Below are 20,763 nucleotides of genomic sequence, written 5' to 3' on the forward strand. Positions count from 1 at the left end.
TGGTATAAAACATTGCACACAAAGAATATGTTTCAAGTGAGATTGTCTGTGCATGGAAAGTGGTCTTTTTAAGTGAGAAATTAAAAAAACCCTTTATGGGTCGCTTCTCCCTATCATTAAATCCAGTTTACGAAATTAAAATGATATGCTGAAAGAAAGATTGTCAAAACAGCTGCAGAACTTTGAGCAGGGATTGTATGTCCAAGAATTTTACCAAAAATGATACCCCTTATGTACTTTAATTTTGTCATAGTAATCTTTCAGACAAATTATAATTTCAGACGTTTAAATCCTGTCCCTTTCTCGTTCTGCAGGCATATTTTGTCAGAAATTATGCAAAATGCTGTTGTCTTTCAAAGATCTTTGTGAAATGACTGAAGATGTTTAAATGTTCCTTTCCACAGCCTCTTGGCCTCAGGACATCTTATTGGGGCCGTGGTTTAAATGCCATCGATCTAGTGTATTCATGGGGAACTAATACGTTAACTCTTGGTTCCCCAACAGCCTGAGTGAAATCCAAGCCTAGGGCTGCATTAAGTAAAATTCCGTACCCTGCTAAGGGAGCAAGGTAATCTGGGATCCTGTTCTCCCCCAGTACAATCCAAAATCCCACTTGGCCCCTGGACATATAGGGCATTGCTGAGGGTCCAGTTTAATCCAGTTTCATACTTATTCTTCAGCACGGCCCAAGTTCTCACTGAGGCTTCCAAGTAAACCACAGCAATGAACAACCATACCTAGTGCAGGTGGCAGTAGGACATTCTTAGCAGTATGTTGTAGATGGTGCACCATATCACTGCTCACCCTTCGCTGACCAACACAGGCTGACACTTGTGCTGTTGAGACTGATAAGTTACTTCTGAAAAAGTAGCAATACTTACAGATATGATTATAGATTATTTGTGATGTGTATTAGAGGATGAGAAGGGTTGCTACAGCTCTGCCTGTCTGGAGGACACTATGGGGGTCATTACAACCCTGGCGGTCAAAGACCGCCAGGGCTGTTGTGGCGATTACCCCGCCAACTGGCTGGCTGTGCAATCCCGGGAATTACGACCGTGGCGGAAGCGCAGCGGTCGCACCGCCGGGGCCGGCGGTTTCCCGCCACATTTGCCCTGGCGGTGATAATCCGCCTTGGCAGCGCGCTGCCTAGGGGATTACGAGTCCCCGACCGCCAGCCTTTTCCTGGCAGTTTGAACCGCCAGGAAAAGGCTGGCGGTACGGGGAGTCGCTGGGCCCCCTGACAGGTCCCCATGCAGCTTTTCACTGTCTGCATAGCAGACAGTGAAAAGCGCGACGGGTGCAACTGCACCCGTTGCACGGCCGCAACACCGCCGGCTCCATTAGGAGCCGGCTCCTGTGTTGCGGCCGAGATCCCCGCTGGGCCGGTGGGTGGAAACCAGGTTTAATGACCGCGGCGGGGGGGGGTGGGGCCGCATTGGCGCCCGCCAAAGTCATAATGAGGGCCTAGGTGTTCAGTTTGTGACGTTCATTTAACAGATCTGTGCATTAAGAGAGCTTGCTGTCTAATTTTTGCATCGATGTACAAATTGGACTGAGACACCTGGTATCAATAATTTGTCATAAAAATGTCCATGTCTTGTTAGATGGAATACTACTGGCAATAAGCGTTATACTGTTCTCAGGTCTGACCTATAGCACTACTCACCATTGATTAGCACTTGTTGGTCAGACGTGCTGGGTTGTCGGCGTTGCTGTCTGTAACTTATTTGTATTATTCTTTTTTTCCACAGAATTACACACAGTACATCCCGCTGTCTATCTACGACCTGCAGACCTGGATGGGCAGTCCTTCTATATTTGTCTATGACTGCTCCAACGCAGGCCTCATTGTCAAGTCATTTAAACAGTTTGCGCTACAAAGGGAGCAGGAGTTGGAGGTAAGACTATAGTCGCTCTAAGACAACCAGCATTCAAGCGTCTTCTTTTACTACTTTAATACTAGCTTTATTGAGTTTGGGGAACTTGCATTGTCTATTCCCTCATTTCAGAAGGGAAGCGGATCATTAGATTTCCAGGTATGTTGAGTCCTCCGAAATGCTGTCATGACTGAGTGTGTCACTCGTTTGTCAGGCATGAGTCCATGCTTTACATTTCATTGTGTTCATTTAGAGACACCTGCCTGCCTGGAAATCTCCAGGAAAAACCCATCAGCTTCTGCAGCCTGTCCAGTAGTCCAGCAATGTTGATGACATGAGTGATTTTTGCTCATGCCATAGTGGCCTTTGGTAGATCTTTTCGCTCCTTGGTGCTCAGTATTTCCTTTGTGCATGCACCTTTCTGTCAACCATCACTCCCCCCCCCATTACTCCCCGGCCCTCCTTATCTCTTGGGCTGAACCATAAGCAGAGGCAGCGTGGCTTGATTTGGCATAGTTAAGGAGTAGACTATAGGTGGGGGCTTAGAGGGCCTTTACTGGGCTAGCACATCTTTTTTTTTTTTACACAGCCTATCCTTTAAGCCGGATGGTTGAGGGGAGGTAGGTTCACACAGTGAATTCCCATTCAGAATTGGCCTCTGCCTAGGGGGAGGGATGACTATTCTCTTGTATAATGGATTGCGCAGTAGGGGTTGGTTGGCAGCGTACTCATACATTACACAGCCAGCGTTCCCGCTCCTCGGCAGGAAGTGCAGTGACAAGTCTGCCTCATTAGCACCCCTGCTGCTGCTCCAGTTTGTTGACTTACATTCGATGAAGTCAGTAGCTGTAGCCCGACTTGACCCTCAGCCCTGTTAACCAGTGGATTCAGTGATTGATTTCCGCAGGATAGCTTTGAGCATTGTGGTGTGTCTGATGAGCACGTAGGCTTGTGTCGTCTCTGGGGTATGTGATTGACAAGGTGGGAAAGGCAGTGTCTTCTTCTCTTCTTTGTTTTTGACAGACTTCAGAGCAAGCATTACAGATTTTCCTTTTTATTTCTCATTATATCTAAAAGTGCAGCTTTTCTGTCCAGTTATTGACAGAGGAACTTTTGCAACATAATATCTAGTGCTACAAGACCCACCATTCCCAAAATAAAATTTGCAATCTTAAAAACGATTCGAAAAAAGCTAAACTGTGACAGACAGCAACCTTTTGAAATGATTAGTTCTTGTGCATGGTGAAAAGTATGGTTTCCGGGCCCATCCTAATTATTAGGTGTATGCAGAAGTGATAGATTAGGTGAAAGGACTCTGGTCTAGCTGCAAAGCTTTTGTGCACCCGGAACCACTCTTACCGGGAAGAGGTAGTGGGGGTTTCCATTTCCATTCTAAAGTCTTATAAGGATCTTGGTGTCTGCTTGGGCCAGGCTGATGGCTGGCCTTGGATGTATCTTGGGCTGTCACAGTTAATGGCTTCATCCAATGAGCTCTGGGACATGTACACCATTCCTTCAAATGGGTGACTTTTCTGCTTGATAAGCCTATTGTTTGCAATATTTCTTTGTTATCCTACGTAACCAGTCCCACATGAAGACCTTGTAGGGACAACTAACTGTATCATGCATGAGCTTCAGAGATATAAGACTGAGTTTTACCCAACTGATTTATTTTCAATAAAGTATCTGCAGAGAATGCAAAAAACACAAGTTGTAGCTAGTCTGTAACTGCTGGGAAGTATATATGCCAGGTGCTGTCATTCACTGCTAATGCTCCTTTGTCTCTAATATTGCCGTACTCTCTCTCCTGGCAGATCAATCAAGGTTTACTCAGGGGCTGTAAGACTGTATAAAGACGCAGGTACTGTACCCCATAATTAAGGCATAGAAAATCAAAAATGCCTTACCTATGTCTCTTGATGCGAACAAATCAATGAGAAGACCTCCTTTGATAGTTGGTGGGGGTGGGGTGTAATTTGCTTATCCTCTTCCATTATTTCCATATATCTCTCAGTGATGAGGAACTATAGGCACATTGGGATAACCAGGATTCTTACTGGGACCTGCAAGGGCCGGACAGCCATGTATTTCTCATGTGAACAAGACTTTTCATGGATACTTCTAACCTCAGATTCCTCACTTTTTGAATCTTGTGAGTTGCAAAACTGGGTCTGGGGATGTTTGTCAATGCCTAATGCGTATTGGTAGGTGGCTCTGTAAAGCTCGTTGGTGGCTCCATCCTGCATCCGATAAGATGCCAGTATAGGTTCTACGCCTGCATGCCAAGTTCATCCTCTTTGTGCATGTGCTTCGACATGGACTGTGAACTCTGCTCCTAACTCTTTCAGTTGCTTGCCTTTTTTGCAGAGTTATTTTTTTGAGAGTGTGCAGGGATCTCTCCCCCTAAAACCAAAGGGTTTAACACATCTGCAGGAAACAAATGTTGGTCACGATCTGCACGATATCTGGCTTTGTTGCCTTGGCTCCAAACATGATTCAAACATGACCTGTTGCCACGCGAAGGCCATCAGGGAGTGTGAAGCCAAACTCTGCATTGCTGACCATAAGAAGCAAAGATGGTACTTTTCAAGGTCTTGTATCTGTTTCCATTCCTGGCTGCCATCCTCAGGTAAGTCAAAACAAAATTGAAAAAACAAGTCGCCATATGAATATAAGACCAAATAGGACTCATCCCATTCCAGGGAGAAGTCATGCATTCAGTAGTCGAAAGCTCCAACTCCAGCTGTGTCATAAGGTTCCAGACAGTTTCTGAGGTTGGTGCCAATGTGCACTAAGTCCACTGGACCATCTTCAACTGCCTAGCAGATTGTGGATGTTAAGGAAACAATGCTGCTGTTCTTCTGGACTGTTTTCTGAAGACATCCAGTTGCACTTCTGCCAGTGGTCTGATCCCTGGCACCAACTGACTCAATTCAGCCTCAGCCACGCCTCATCTGCCATAGGCCCCTTTGATAGTGCCTAACTCAGAGCTGGCCTGTGCTTCAGAGGCACTAGCTACGGACTCGTACCTGTTTTTGATGTCAGATCCGGAGCTGACTCGCTAGATAGCAACCTGTGTCGCACTAAGAAACAGCTTAAGCATGGCCTGAAGGTGTGGAGGATTCTCCTGTTGTTCTTTTGCATCAGTGTCCGTACTATCCAAGGTTAAATGCCATTTTCGTTTCTGACTTTGATGCTGTCCAGGGGTTGTTAGATGACATTCTTGAGTAGTGTTACTGGGTTTTCCAGAGACATCTGGATGTCATTGATGGATATGGCTTTAGACTGAGCCTGGCTCTATGGAGCAAAGTCTCTAGAGTGCTTTATGGATAGCCAGGTTACTGCTTGCTCCCTAGGATTACTTTACCTTCCTCCAGCAGTTCCACCAGCTGTACTAGAAATGTACGAGTACTCCAGGGCCTTGTGCCTTGTCTACTAAGAAAGGTAGTCCTCGCAGCCTGCCCAACTTTTTTGTGGCTGTAGAGGGAGAGGTGATGGCAGAGGCCGTGGCCACTAGCAGATGCAGCAGTCCTCATCCTCATCCTCTTTCTCGCCAGCGGCAGCCAAGCCAAGCACTTTAGTTTTTCCTCCAACAGGTATGTGTGACTGGTACAGGGCTAAAGTCAATTTTTGGCTGCCCGGCTGTCATCGAGTAACTCCAGACAAGTAGGTCCTTCAAATTTTTCAATTTTGTTATTCCCTCACTTTTTTGTCCCCACCTCCGGGTGTTTCACCAGTTTGTGACCAGTCATTGATGGGGCCTCCATTCTAGTCAGAGAAGTTCAGACACTACTTGCAAGGGGATGATTGAGTGGGTGCCCGATGCGCAGAGGGGCACAGGTTGCTGCTCGCAATACTGCTCATTCCCCGTAACAATGGAGTTTAATGACAGTATTGGACCTCAGAATGCTGATGTTGGCTCAGGTCCTGGGGCACTTGGACCCTCTAGATCTGTAGCGTGTCCTTGGACTTGCAGGACACATACTTCCATATAACAATCCTACAGTCCTAAAGGCATTTCAATGTGTTTGTTGTAGAATCTGAGCACCTCCAGTTCATGATATTCCCCTTCGACCTTACCTCTGTCCCCGATTGTTCACCTAATTGAAATCAGTGGTTGCTGCACATCTTCAGATTTGGAATACACGTATTCCCATACCTCGGCTTCTCACTGCTAAAGGTGGACTCTTGTCAGTTGATCATGGACTCCTTAGAAATGACAGATTAATTGCTGTCCACTCAGGGGTTTTTGATCAGTCAGCCAATATCCCAATCCACCCAGTGTAAAGGATCCCCTTTAATGGGGCCATCCTAGACATGTTGACCTTGAAGTCATTTCTGCTTCCTCTGTGAGTCCAGGACATTCATGCTGTGATTTAGATTTTTTGGACTCTTGCTTTGGTTCTGATGCTTCACGGCCTCCTGGCCTTGTGCATACTGCTGGTGCATCATGTCTGTTCTTGCCTGGGAAAACTTCACCTGCAGTGGTCTCAACACTGGAAGTGCCTCTCAGACAACATGCTTGTAAGAAATGTGGTTGTTGGGTGACTGGAGTGTGAGCCCTAGCCCAGTGGCAATCACAGTCCTCGTCAGGGTGAGGCACAAGCCAACCCTAAATTAACCTGTGCTCAGTCCTCTGGTAGCTTGGCCCAGATGAATCAGTCTTAACTTTGAGGCAATTTGTAGTCTTTGTTCAACATTTCAAACAGTAATACAGTGGCAACACTACACAAAAAGGATCAAACACCAGGTTATAACAATAGAGTTTTCTTTAATAAATAAAACAAGACAAAAACAACAGAAATCCAATCAGTAGAACTAGAGATATTCAAGTGTAAAGATTTTAGTGATAATAGCACCAAAACGCACAAAGTGCCAACTGTGTATATCTGGTCATGCTGGACCGGGACAAAAACTCAGGCTGACCGCAATGAAGCTTGGGCCATCTATAGGGACCCAGTTATGCCTGCCGAACACAGCACTTTGAATCCTAGTTTTGATGAGAGTTGTGAGCATCTACCTTGAAGATGCTTTGCGCAGCTGAAGTGATGAATCAGTTCTGAGATGTGGCGAGGCTACAATGTGAGGGCATGCGTTTTCATTTAGAATCCTGTTGAATAGGGCGTGTGATACAAAGTCCAGCATCAAGGATGTGGCTTACAGCTGGGGCAATGCGTTAGTTCCTATGGGCTGCAATGAGGAGTCAGGCTTTGTTGTCAAGACTGCTGTCGATGAGGGCTGCTGTCCCACTCTGGTTTACGTTGTGCTGCAGAGGAGATGCATTGGTTCTTCTGGATTCACAGAGGCCTGCAGAGCACATTAAGCTCACTTCCAAGGTTCCAGGACTGGGACAGCACCACTTGGCGGGGTAGACTCGCACCTGGACTCACCCATCTGCATGGTTGTTGGAAGCCTGTTTATGTCCCTGAGGCTTTAGATCAGGGGGACAGCAAACTAGCCTTTGGTGTCAATCTGGGTTCAGGAGATGCAGGTCCAGTCCTCCTCACTCAGACAAAAGGGGCTGCAAGCAGCAGGTTACAATTGTAGGGCAGCAGTCCTTCAGAGCAGCTGTCCTGCAGAGTGGTAGTCCTTTCAACAGCACAGCAGCCCTTCCTCCTGGCAGATTATCAATAGGTCCTGAAGTGTACTGAAGAGATGGTGTCTGAGGTCCAGTATTTATACCCTGTTTAGCCTTTTAATTGAGGAGAAGCTTCTAGAAGTTCCACCCCGATGAGTCAGGCATCCCCTTCTTCCATGTCCTGGCTCCAGGTTGTCTAGGTTCAAAATAGCCTAGTGGCAAGCCCTTCGTGAGAGTGCTCACGCAGAGCATTTGTGATGTGCAAGTGTGGTAGGTGACAGCTCCTCCCCCTTGTTAACTCCGCCTGCCCCATCCTGACAACATCTATCTTCCTTTTGCCGCACTGTTTAAGAAAAATACACAAAGACCATCTATCAGCTACACCTAGTCATGTGACCCAGAATCAGGCTACAGGCATCAAAGGTTCAGGACAAGAAAATGCCAGCTTTCTAAAAGTGACATTTTCAGAATTGTTAATACAAATCCAACTTCACATGTAAAAATTAAAAGTAGATGTCCCATTTTTTAGATGCATGCCTCCCAGCCCTCTGGGCTGTACAGGGCCTACCCTAGGGGTGATTTACATGCATTAAAAAAGAGGGTTGGGGCCTGGTAGAGGGTTTATTTTGCCAGGTTGAAATAGCAGTTTTAAACAGCACACACAGGGTGCAATGGCAGGCCTGAGACATGTTTAAAGTACTACTTATGTGAGTGGCACAATCATTGCTGCATGCCTACTATTATCATTTCATTTACAGGCTCTGGGCACAAATTGAGCCTCATTATTAGAAACTTACAATTAAATTATATATGCCATTTGGGTATAAACCCATTCTGCCATGTTTTAAGGAGAGAACACAAGCATTTTATCCCTGGTTAGCAGTGGTAAAGTGCACAGAATCCTAAAAGCCAACAGAAACAGGTTCAGAAAACAGGAGGGTGAAGGCAAAAAGTTTGTGGATGATCCTGCAGAAAGGGCCATGTCCAAAAATGGTCATATTAGAAGAGGGAGCCTGAAACTTTCAAAGGTGGATCACGTATGCTGCATACTGCTCAACCCCAATAGTACTCAGTTTTTTTAGGGAAACTTCTTCCAACAGGACAGCACCGTCCAGCAGACAGACAAAGGAAGTCTACCTGAACCTGCACTTTGACAGGGAGGAGGTGTTACTAGCCACCCTTGACCCTGCTTCTGCAGGCAGGACGCTCCCCGCTCCTCCGCCCAGCGCCACCTCCTCACTGTCCGCTTTCTGCTTTCCCAAGGAATCCCCTGCCGCTGTGGCCCCTCCCGCCTCCCCCCTCCTCCTCACTGTCTGTTTTCTGCTTTCCCAAGGAATCCCCTGCCGCTACGTCCCCTGCGGCCCCACCCCCCCCAGCCTTCCCATTCGTCCAGCCCTCCCTCCTCCCAGCTGCTACTCCCTCCCTCGCCCCCATTTATGGCAGCTGCAGCGAGGTAGCGAGGAGCAACCTTTGACCCTGCTTCTTCAGGCAGGTCGCTCCCTGGTCCTCCTCCCAGCGCCACCTCCACACCGTCGGCTTTCTGCTTTCCCAAGGAATCCCCTGCCGCTGCGTCCCCTGCTGACCCTCCTGCCTTCCCCCCTCCTCCTCACCGTCCGTTTTCTGCTTTCCTAGGAATCCTCTGCCGCTGCGTCTCCTGCGGCCCCTCCCGCCTCCCCGCTCCTCCTCACCGTCCGTTTTCTGCTTTCCCAAGGAATCCCCTGCCGCTGCGTCCCCTGCGGCCAACCCCCCCCCCCCCCCCCCCAGCCTTCCCATTCATCCAGCCTTCCCTCCTCCCAGCTGCCACTCCCTCCCTCCCCCCCCCATTTAGGGCAGCCGCAGCGCGCCAAAGGCAAGCCCTTCTGCGCCAAGACCGCGCCCAGCGCCAGTCCCCCTGGCCTTCTCAGACAAACCTACTCCCCCCTCACCCTCCACTCACTCAACCCAGACCCTCGCCCCACCTGCACCCTTTCCAGCCCCACACACACCCATGGCCCCTTCACCTGCCTCACCTGTCATTTCTCCTGCTCCTCACACCACACACCAACCACCAACCATAGCGACCCCCCCACAACAAACACAACACCCCCAACACAATACACACCTACTCTGCCCCCACCAACCAGCCCAGCCACACACCACCCCACAACCAGAACACACCCCACAACAACACCCTCATGCACCACACCAACACCACCCACCTCAACTGCCTGCTCCTCAACACCCGCTCCCTTCACAAACATGCCATAGAACTCTGGGACCTCATCACATCACACTCACCTGACATCGCCTTCCTCGCGGAAACCTGGACCAACCCCTCCTCGGAACCCGACATAGCCATAGCCACCCCCGAGGGATACAAACTCCAACGCAAAGACCGCCTCAACAGGCCAGGGGGTGGCATCGCCATCTTACACAGGGACACCATCAAAGTCACCACCAGCTCCCAACACAATATTGACAACATAGAACACATACATTTCCTAATCCACATTAACAACAACTCCACCCTCAGAGGCACACTAATCTACAGACCTCCAGGACCACGCCCCGCCTTCTGCGACACCATCGCCAACACCATCAGCTCGCACGCCCTCACCTCCACAGACTACATCCTCCTCGGTGATTTCAACTTTCACTTGGCGAACCTAAACGACCACAACTCTACATCCCTCATAGACAACCTCACCAACCTCGGACCCAAACAACTGGTCACCGCACCCTCCCACTCAGCAGGACACACGCTCAACGCAATTTTCACCTCAAGCCAACACATAGCCTATACCCACACCACCGAACTCCTCTGGACTGACCACCTCTTCGTCCACTTCTCCTTCACCAAACCCCACACACACCACCATCAACACACCACACCCTACTGCATGTGGGACAAGATCCCCACAGAACGCCTGAACTCACAACTGGCTCACAACCCCCCCACCACCACCAACGACCCCAACACAGAAGGAAACAACCTCTCGAAATGGATCACTACCTGTGCAGACACACTAGCCACCCTCAGAAAACACATCGCCACCCGCAACATCAAGAACGCCCCATGGTTCACCCCCGAACTCCAAGACTCCAAGCGCAAATGCCGCAAAGCGGAGAAAATATGGCGACAAGAACCCTCTACAACCAACTTCTCCACCCTCAAACCCACCATTCGCACCCATCACCAACTCATATGCACTGCCAAAAGAGACCACTACAAGACACGCCTTGACAACAACTCTCAAAACAGCAAAGAACTCTTCACCATCATTAATGAACTAGCCGAAGCCAGCAACATAGACCCTTCACACACACTGCCCTTATGTGACTCCCTCTTCAACCACTTCCACCACAAAATCCTGGACATCCACAACAGCTTCATACCACACACACCCCTCACTCACCCAACTCAACCCCCACTCATGATCCCCCCACCACAGTCACCACCTGGGCCCCCACCACACACGAAGAAACCGAAAAAAACATGAACTCCATCCACTCCGGATCCCCCTCTGATCCCTGTCCACATCGCATCTACAACAAAGCCAGCCCAACCATCTCCCCCATACTCCATGACATAATCAACTCCTCCTTCGACTCCGCCACCTACCCAGACCCCTGGAAGCACGCTGAAATCACCGCTCTCGTAAATTAACCCAAAGCCGACCCAGAGATCCCCTCCAACTATCGCCCCATCTCCCTCCTCCCTTTCCCCGCCAAGGTCACTGAGAAACTAGTCAACACCCGCCTATCCCACTACCTCGAAGAAAACAACACTCTTGACCCCTCACAATCCAGGTTCCGCAAGAACCACAGCACGGAAACCGCCCTCATTGCATGCACTGACCACATTAGGACCAAAGTCGACAAAGGCGAGACTGTCGCACTCATCCTCCTAGACCTCTCCGCAGCCTTTGACACTGTCTGCCACCACAAACTCCGCACACGCCTCCACAACATAGGAATTCGCCACAAAGCCTTAAACTGGCTCACCTCCTTCCTCACTGACCGGACCCAGAGAGTCCGCCTCCCAACTTTCCACTCCACCACCACAAAGATCATCTGCTGAGTCCCCCAAGGGTCCTTTCTCAGCCCCACACTCTTCAACATTTACATGATCCCCCTAGCCAACATCCTCCGATCACATGGAATCACTATCCTCTCCTTCGCAGATGACACCCAACTCATCCTCTCCCTCACCCACAACCCCACCACAGCCAAAACCAACCTACATGCAGCTCTCCTTGACACCGCCAACTGGACGACAACTAACCACCTCAAGCTTAACTCCAACAAAACCGAGATCATCATCTTCGGCCCCTACAAAACCGTATGGGACGACTCCTGGTGGCCCACCGCCCTAGGACCCGCACCCACCCCAGCAAACCATGCACGCAACCTTGACATCATCCTGGACCCCTCCCTCTCCATGACACAGCAAATCAATGCTCTAACCTGCTCCTGCTTCCACACACTCTGCACTCTAAAAAATAAATCCTTCAAATTGATTCCCCCAGAGACCAGGAAGACAGTCACCCAGGCACTCATCAGCAGCAGACTAGACTACGGTAACGCCCTCTACGCCGGCACCACACTCAAACTCACACGCAAAATCCAGAGAATCCAGAACACAGCCGCACGCCTCGTCCTTGGCCTCCCCCGCCACGAACGAATCTCACCACACCTTAAAACCCTTCACTGGCTCCCCATAAACAAGAGAATCACATTCAAGATCCTCATCCACGCACACAAATCCCTCCACAACACCGGCCCTACATACCTCAACGAAAGAGTGAACTTCCACACTCCCACCTGCAATCTCCGATCAGCCAACCTCACCCTAGCCACAGTCCCCTGCATCCAATGCACCACAACAGGAGGCGGGTCCTTCTCCTACCTCGCCCCCAAAACCTGGAACTCCCTCCCCATCAACCTCCGCAAAACCAAAGATCTCCTGCTCTTCAGAAAGAACCTCAAAACATGGTTGTTCAAACAGTGACCCTCCTATTGCCCCCCCCCCCCCCAAGCGCCTTGAGACCCCCACGGATGAGTAGCACACTTTATACATTTTTTTGATTGATTGATATTCAATTACAGATGTTTACTTGTCTAGCCCATAGCAGATTCTTGCTGCCCTGCTCGCTAGACATTTGAAGTGTTTTTTGGCGAGCAGACAGTTACAAAGTTTTGTTTTAGGTGATTCGGACAGAAATGTGTATTGCACTGAAATGCACTGTAGCTGCTTACAAGCATATAATTCTCAAAGCTCATAACTGCTCTATGTATACAGTGTAACTAGAATGTAACTGGAATCTAACTTGACCACTGTTCTTTCATTCCCAGGTTACCCGTTTAATGTAAATTTGGTTCTGATGGCATTTTCCAATCAAAAATTACAAATAAGATGTCACATTCCACTGTATTTAGTATTGAATATGTCCCTGCATCAGTGCCTTTCAGGAAAGCAGTCATTGCAAAACCACACAGTATTCATAATGTAGTTGGAATAGACGCTGGCTTAATTCCTGCTTTCCATTGCTGAATTCCTGCCAGCTAAATAAGTAACCTGTGCACAGATAGGGAGGGCATGTACATTGTTGCAGCAACTTCGAGAATAGTATGAAAGGCATTCCTTTAAACAGGCCGCATGTCAAAGAGTGTATTAAATTGGATGCAGCCACAGAAAAAGGTTGAAATACCCAACGTCCAGAGCAAAAAAAACTCATTAGCAAAATCAGTAGGTATGGCTTTAATATGCAACAGTGCGCTAACAGAATTTGTGTATACTTGTGTTTCCATAATAAAATCATAACTACGAGCTTTGTCGCTGCTCATTTATCAGTGTATAATAGTGTGAATTGTGGGCATAATACAAGTCCTAACTAAAGCATTTAAAAAAACCTCCTGCAGAAAAAAAAAAAATTCTTCCTCTGTATGGTGCATATATGTGATTAAAAATGCAGCATGAGATGATTGTTTACTTTTGTGAAGTAAACTAGTCTCTCATGCATTGTGACAAGTACTCCATAGGAGGCAGAATGAATCACCAAACAACCAATGACATGAGGTTAAAGTGAAATCAGTTGGCAGAGGTAAAGTGCACTCTGTGACTAGCACAACGAATTGGTTACATTAGTTATCTCTGCGCTGTCAAGAATGACCTAAAAAAAAAAAAGGGACAACAGCCAAAAAGATGGACTTCTTTACAAACACCACATGATGAAGGGCCCGGATTTGCAGAGACACTGATCTGTAGGACAGCATTTCCGACTGTTAGGTGATGAGTTTCCCTTCTCATGAGCCTTCGATATAATAGTGAGCCAATAAATTAGACAGGGTGAGGTGTACGTCAGAGGGTAGGCTTACAAACGCTTTTCTGTAGGAAATAATGGAGCCTCTGCTTGCCATTTGTACTGGGGCAGTCTGTTGGGTATATGAGAGAGCATCGCAAGAGCTCAGCAGGTAGGCCTTTAGTAAACTGGAAGGTTTTCTAATCACGATGGGGCCTCTAGAACTAATTTAACATCCCTTCCCCCCAATTTACACCCCTCTTGTGCAGATAGCTGAGCCGCCATGCAAGTACAGCCGCACCTAGAGACCTGATAACGGACCCCCTGAATTATCATAAAGATAACTGAACCCCTAGCTTACTTTACCGGTAGCTGCGCCATAGCCTCCCCAATAATGTGTGGGTCACATAAGATATCGAGCCCCTGTGGTGATAGTGCAGATCGCCTAGAGGACCCGCAGCCTCTTCTCGCCCCCGGGGTAGTGTGTTGATGTTGCCCCCGCCTCCATGATAATACTACAGGTAGCAGAGCTGCCCGGGGTTATTGGTGTAACATAGCTGGGCCCCCGTCGCTCCGCAGCTGAGCAGCCTCGCCGGGTACAGTGCACGTATTGCCTCAGGCACCCCGCTCTCAGGAGCGCCCCTCCCAGAGGTATTAAACTCTTGGCGAAGGCCTGTGGGGGTTTTGCATTAGCTGCGCCCTCGCAAGCAGAATATATGTTAAAGACATGCTTACTTATAAGTGTGTCGGAAATCAATAACACCCAGGCTCGTCCTTTATAAACTGCGACATTGTGGTTTTTGTCCCGCCCGCTGGTGAAGCGCTGGGTCCCCGGCACCCGCCTTCCCTTATTAATTCTTTGGACCCCGCGGCACACCCCGTGCCCGCTCTCCCCGTCTAATAACTCGTCCGGCGGCGCAGTGTGCAGCTAATGCTCGCTAGCCGGCTCTCGGCCCACGGGGAGAAGGATTTCTTCCTGTAAAGCGGCGGCTAATTTTATTCTGCTTAGTGCTGCCGACATCTGAAAATATCCTAGCAGTCACGTAGACAGAGCCGACCACAATACGCCAACAGTGGAAAGGTGTACACGGCTGTGTGCTCGCGTTGTGTAACTCACTGTGATTCACGGTGCCTTGGGCTGGGCGTGTGCATGCTGTGTGTGTGCTTTGTCCAGCTCAAGCATAGCTGCCTCATCTGAAACATTATGCATTACACTTTATCACGAGCACAAAAATGATGCAATGCTGAGATGCACGGTCGTTTTGTGCTTTTAAACAATCTTACATCATCAACAACCACCAACAATAAAGGTGCTGGAATCCCCCCCTTCTTTGATGATGTCTGGCTGGGATGTGAAACCTATCGTGACATCGTTCACTAAATGGCCCCTTTACATGTAGCTCTGTGTATAGTATGAAAATACCAATACTGCAGTTTCCAGAATGCAATGACAAATTGATGACTAGATGAACAACGATGAATACCTATTATTGTAACCAACACAAACACAGCCCAAGTGGACGAAATAAGGTCATATTTATCAAATCGTGCAGATAAATTGAAGTTCCTACCCACTAATCCTTTTCACATGTCATTTGTATAGGGTCTCTGGAATTATGCTGCAGGAGAGGAGTAAATTATGCAGCAGGGATAAGTAAATTATGCAACAAGAAAAGACCTATCACTGCATTTTTAGTAATTTTTGATCCGTTTGAGGTAGAACCTTTTTTTTTGTTAAAATCTGCACATTATGAGGCAGAATTTTTAATTGGAAAATGTGGCAAATCAATAATTATGCAAAATTTGCCACTGCTGCACAAACACATATTTACAGTGGCCCTGTGTCTTAATAGTTTAAAAACAAAATTACAAAAGACTCAAAGCTATTAATAAACGGGCAGTAGCATACCCAATAACTCTAGCCTTTTGGACGTGTTGCCTTTGCTAATGTTGTTTGCGGGCACTGTGCATTGGGAGAAAAAAGGCCTGACATGTCCCCTGTTGCTGGTCGTTTCATTGTGTAGGCCCATGTAGCCAGGCACAGTTTTCCTTATTGATCCAAGTGGCATTTGCCATTTTGGATCAGTAAATAAAAATAAAAAAAATGTAGTTTTCTTTTTTTTTTTTTTTTTGGTTAAGCACAAAAGCACAAAATTAACAAGCATTTACAATGCATCGGGTCTCGCGTTTGCTCATTTTAGAGCTGATCGCGTTGTAAACTCCTAACCCGACTTTTCACCTATCGGGCAAAAGTGCATTTATGTACATAACCCGAAAAAGTGAAATCAAGTACCTAAAGCGCTCGACTTCTGCCAAGCGAGATCGGGCTCGTAAATTAGAGAAAAAAAAGTCCACGAGCCCGATGGAAAACAGCGAGCCTCGCATGTTTTCTGTACTTGGTCGCTGCGCTGGAGGAGGGCTAGCCACCGGAAAAGGCATGCCATATGCGTGCTTTCGACTAATGAAAGCAAGCAGATTTAATTAGGGAAGCCCACCAACCAATAAAAAACACTGATGTGACGTTGACAGGGCTCCGAGCCCTTTTATAAATACAAAAGAGTCTCCCTGCGAAACGCAGGCTCGACCCTAAAAAGGACCACGGGTGAGGAGACACTGCAGTAGTGAGTGAGAGGAGGCGGTGGAAAAGCTGCACCAGCGGCGGAGGATTGCGCCATGGGGTTCGTGGGTAAGAAGCGCACAGTGGAGAGCAGGGAAGGAGAAGCACTATAGAGAGAGCAGCTCATGACAGAAACGGAGTCAGCAAGGGAGACGTGCACAAGCTACAGAGCAACGTGATGATGGAGAGAGATGGGAAACACATGTAATCTTACGGAGTGCCAAATCAAAAAATGTATAAATAATTGTTCTTTGTAAGTGAGCAGTGGAAGGAACCAGGTCCGTCAATAAAAAGGGTGTTAAAGAAGCTATGCTACAGGGGAGGGATAAGCACAAGAACAAGAAGGCAAGCCATGGAAGTGACAGTGAAGTCAACAAATGGAAAACAATGGGAGGGCTGCAAGACCACTGTATATTCAACATATTTCGTTTGTAACCAGACAGTGTATGATATTTGGTAAGTAAAATCTAAAAACACAACTCAAAAGGCAAATGTGCATGGCATATGTGTACTGCAGAATAGCCCTTGCTACACAAATAGATTTACCCTTCATCTTCTGAGTGTACAGACAGGCCCTCTTCAGTGTTTAAACGGTCAGGAAAACATGTTTGTAAATCAATGATAAAACGGTATTCCAAATGTCATAACAAAAATATTCTGCCCTCTCCCATTGGTTGTTGCAGTACACAATATATTAAAAACAGTAGATCTGTTGATTGGAGCACTGATGGAAGTCCCTGAAATGTCTTGCAGCATAGTCTGAATTCAGGATTGTCCTTAAATGTTGTAGAACCATTTTTACAGCATGATCGACTCTGCCTATGTAGTACCTACCAGATGGGCATACCAAGTTGCAAACTGTAAAATCCGACAAGCACATTGTGTGTTTGTACCTTTTTCGGTTTTCTAGTGTATAACAACTGATAATCCTTCACGTTATGATTGAGTAAATGCTTTACCTTTAAGGCATCTAAAAAGTTTTTGATGCCTTATAGCCATTTGTTTTCCTTAGGTTGAGGAAACTAACTGCTGACCAATTCATCTTTCAAAGATCTGACCATATGACATGCAATCTGCAGTCCTTGACTCATTCGAGATCCTATTACTTCATCCGTCTGCAGAATGTCTCAGTGCCTCCTAAACGCTGTCTGATATTAGATCTACAGTCAGTATTTTCTTTGTATTGATTTATTCCAGCGATCTACTTCCAAATAGTAGTTTACTTCTTTTGTCTCTGCTGCTCCTTCTTTACAGATTAAAGTAAAACTTTCTTAAAACCTCTGTGTCTAAGCTGCCGAAGCATACATTCCTATTCTTGCTCGTATTCCGAATCATTGTTACTATTCCAGCGTGACTTCGCCAGCTCATGACGTGAGGTACCCCAGTTTAGATTATCAGGGTGTCCACTGAAGGCGTGCAACAGTCTGCTACCTGCAGTGAATTTAGCGAACATAAATGTTTCCAATTTTTATCCACTATTCATAGCAACATATTCTACCATTTTCTGCTCTCATTACGTTTAAGAAACCGGTTCAAATCATTTTAGTTTATTCTTGAAAACTCCAAGAAATCACTCAGTACCATTCCAGTGATAAAGATATCATTGATAAATCTTAACCAGAGGGTGACTGCTGTAAGTTCCTCCAGGTGTCCATAGTAGCTGCTCCTTCCACCGACCATAAAAATGGGTGCAAGGCCATGTGCCCATCACATTCTGCACCTCCTGCCTCTAAACATTTGAGATATAAAGATATTTTCGGAAAGACACAATTCCAGTATGGGTGTGACCATTTGCAGATGTTCCAAAACTCTGATTCGGCATGCTGTAAGGAGAAGTTTGCATGCTCTATCATCAATGTGTTTAATCCTGGTGTAGAGATAATGTATATCCATTATCATCATGAAAGCTATGTCCTCATTCAGCGCATTGTATTTTGGAGATTAAATCCTTACTTTCCCATGCTTATTAAGGGAGGCCCGTTACAAAGAGATGTAACAAATGATCAGTATGGTGAAGTACTCTTCATGAAGGTAGCTCTAGATTAAACTTTTGGTCTACCTGATGGGTTCATGATATTCATATGCCATTGAGGCAACAGATGCCAAGTGGGGATCCGTTTGTGAACCGGTCTTATATACTTTTAAGAGAAATACAAAAAGGGGGGTGGGGGGTAGGGTAAGACACAGGACTACATCCCTAAACTAAACAAATAACCAAAGTGTCCTGTGGAAGGGCGAATCATGGCTTAATGTGGACAACCAATTTACTAGATTTCTAAAGGATTTCCTTTGTTAAGGAAGGAAGCCCTCACCCACCGACGTGTTTCATCAGCGGGCTCCTCCTCGTGCCAGAAAATGTGGGCTGCAACCCTGCGTAACAGGCAAGCTCTTCACACGTTCTTCGTGGGAGTACTGCGAGAAAGAGAGCATTGGGCAACAGTAGTGTCTTCTACCAAATTAGTTTATTCTGGGCATTGGTCCCGTTTTGTCTCTTGGTGCATTGAGGCAAAGATTGACACCCTAAAGGTGTTATTTTGTGTGCTGTGTTTTGTGCTTTACTGGGCCTGGACACGTTTTGCAGTGGCCATTTTTAAGGGCTGATTGTCAGTTCTATTCGCTAGCCTGTGTTTACCGGGCCAGCTGTCCTTGTTTAAACTCACTATAGGAATACGTATTAAAAGCATGGCCCATTTCTGTCTCCCTTCTTCTTTTGTTCTGCCTTAGTGAGACCTCAGATTGTCCCCTTTAAGATAAGAACAGAGACAACAAGTAGCTGTTAAGATACCTCTCAGGTGGACTTAGCAGGTGCTTCAGTGAGACCTCAGCTTTGTGCTCACGTTTTGATGGGTTGACCTTTTGAGCCTTTGCAATAATATCACTTACAGTTGCTTATTTTAAAGGCTATGATGAGTATCACTGGCTTGGCGTGTTACTGAGCTGCAGCCTTTGGCTCTTTGTCCTCCTATTGCCACAGTTTCTATGGACAGGACAGGCTGTAGGATCAAAGTTTTTTTTTTTTTTCACCGAATGTTACCTCATTTCGTGTTGGTCAATGAAAAATCTTCAGACCTACTAGCCAACTCCTCGTTTGATCAAAGCGTAAGAGAGACTGTACTGCTTGGATCACTACAGCGTCCTCAGTTTTTACATTGATAGGAGCCATGAGTATTGGATTGGTGATAGGTTTCCTTTGCTATGTTGGTTCTAAGAACATCAGAGCAATTCAGGGCTGACCATCTCCCACTGGATCGTGCTATGCTTTAATCTCCTGAGGGTGTCACGGCCCATTCCACTGTGTTAAAGGCACTTCTTTAGCACTGTTCATGAGTGTTCCTCTATTGGTTGCCTGCCATTTGCAACTGGAACTTCACTTCCTTCCGTCACCAAGCACAATAGCTTCGACTCTAAAGTCCACAAGATGACCATTGAGCCAGCCCTTTTTTCTAGCGCTTACTGTCCTGAGCATCACCTCAGATCGACCACTTGGGAGCTACAGCTTTTGATACAGATTCAAGAGGTGAGCAATATCCAGGTAGAAGTATCCCATCAGGAGAACATGTTAATTACCTTTACAAGCCATTTTTGTAGTGGATATTTTGTCCCCTACAGACTCCTAACTTATTCTGCCCCCCCCCTGTCCATTCTGAGAAGTGGTGATGCCATTTTAGAAGGTTCACTAGTTTCTGACGTCAGTAAAGCAACTTGCTTCACTAGTTTACCACTAAAACATATTTTTTTATCAGTATTTGGACCCTCTATGCCAACATTGCTGTTTTTAACATTAGTCATTCTGACCGAACTGAGGGATACCATAAGGATATGATTTCAGCCTGCTTTTTCTCCTTAATACAACATCTTTTACTGCATAGAAAAGGCTTGCTATGCAGAAACTAATGGCTTTCATCTAAAGTTAGGATTTGAAGTTCACATTTTCCATCCAAAAGCCTTAGAGACGGACCTTCGGTAGTAAAAATGTGATGTCCTCAGCATACGACACTGAAAAATAAGACACAAAACATAGAGTAAATCACAAGATCACAATGTAGTATTTCCAGCTGAGCGCAGAGCCTGAAGAGCATTGACTTTTTTCCTATTCCATAGGAGTTCTCATTGAAAGTATCATTCAGCATTTCATCCCCTTCTGCTTGTTGCCTTTCTGCGTTAGCGCTTTCCTCATACCTTCAATCCCATGTTGCAGATCGTTGGAGTGCAGTTGGGTTCCATTATCTGTGCTTCGCCTCTGCCACCTCTGTTTTTTTTTTTTTATTTGAATTGAATTTCAATTTCAGGAGGGGGTTAGTCTTTTTTTCTTCTCTGTTGTTAATGTATCCCTGCGCTCTTGATTGTCAACCTCTGGGTCTTGCTTTTGTTAACTGGAGAGAAGATGCGTGTTTGTTGAATCACTTT

General features: G+C 46.7%; 1 protein-coding gene across 3 annotated transcripts in view; it reads left to right on the forward strand.

The window, feature by feature from the left end:
- Positions 1 to 20,763, forward strand: part of RPTOR (regulatory associated protein of MTOR complex 1) — a 1,432,785-nt gene that overhangs the window by 605,086 nt on the left and 806,936 nt on the right. For all 3 annotated transcript variants that reach the window (XM_069199733.1, XM_069199735.1, XM_069199734.1), the window contains exon 5: positions 1,755 to 1,901. In XM_069199733.1, coding sequence (XP_069055834.1) covers positions 1,755 to 1,901 — 147 coding nt within the window. The remainder of the gene's footprint in view (positions 1 to 1,754; positions 1,902 to 20,763) is intronic.

This window comes from Pleurodeles waltl, chromosome 7 (genome assembly GCF_031143425.1).
Source record: "Pleurodeles waltl isolate 20211129_DDA chromosome 7, aPleWal1.hap1.20221129, whole genome shotgun sequence".
In the NCBI taxonomy this organism is placed as follows: domain Eukaryota; kingdom Metazoa; phylum Chordata; class Amphibia; order Caudata; family Salamandridae; genus Pleurodeles; species Pleurodeles waltl.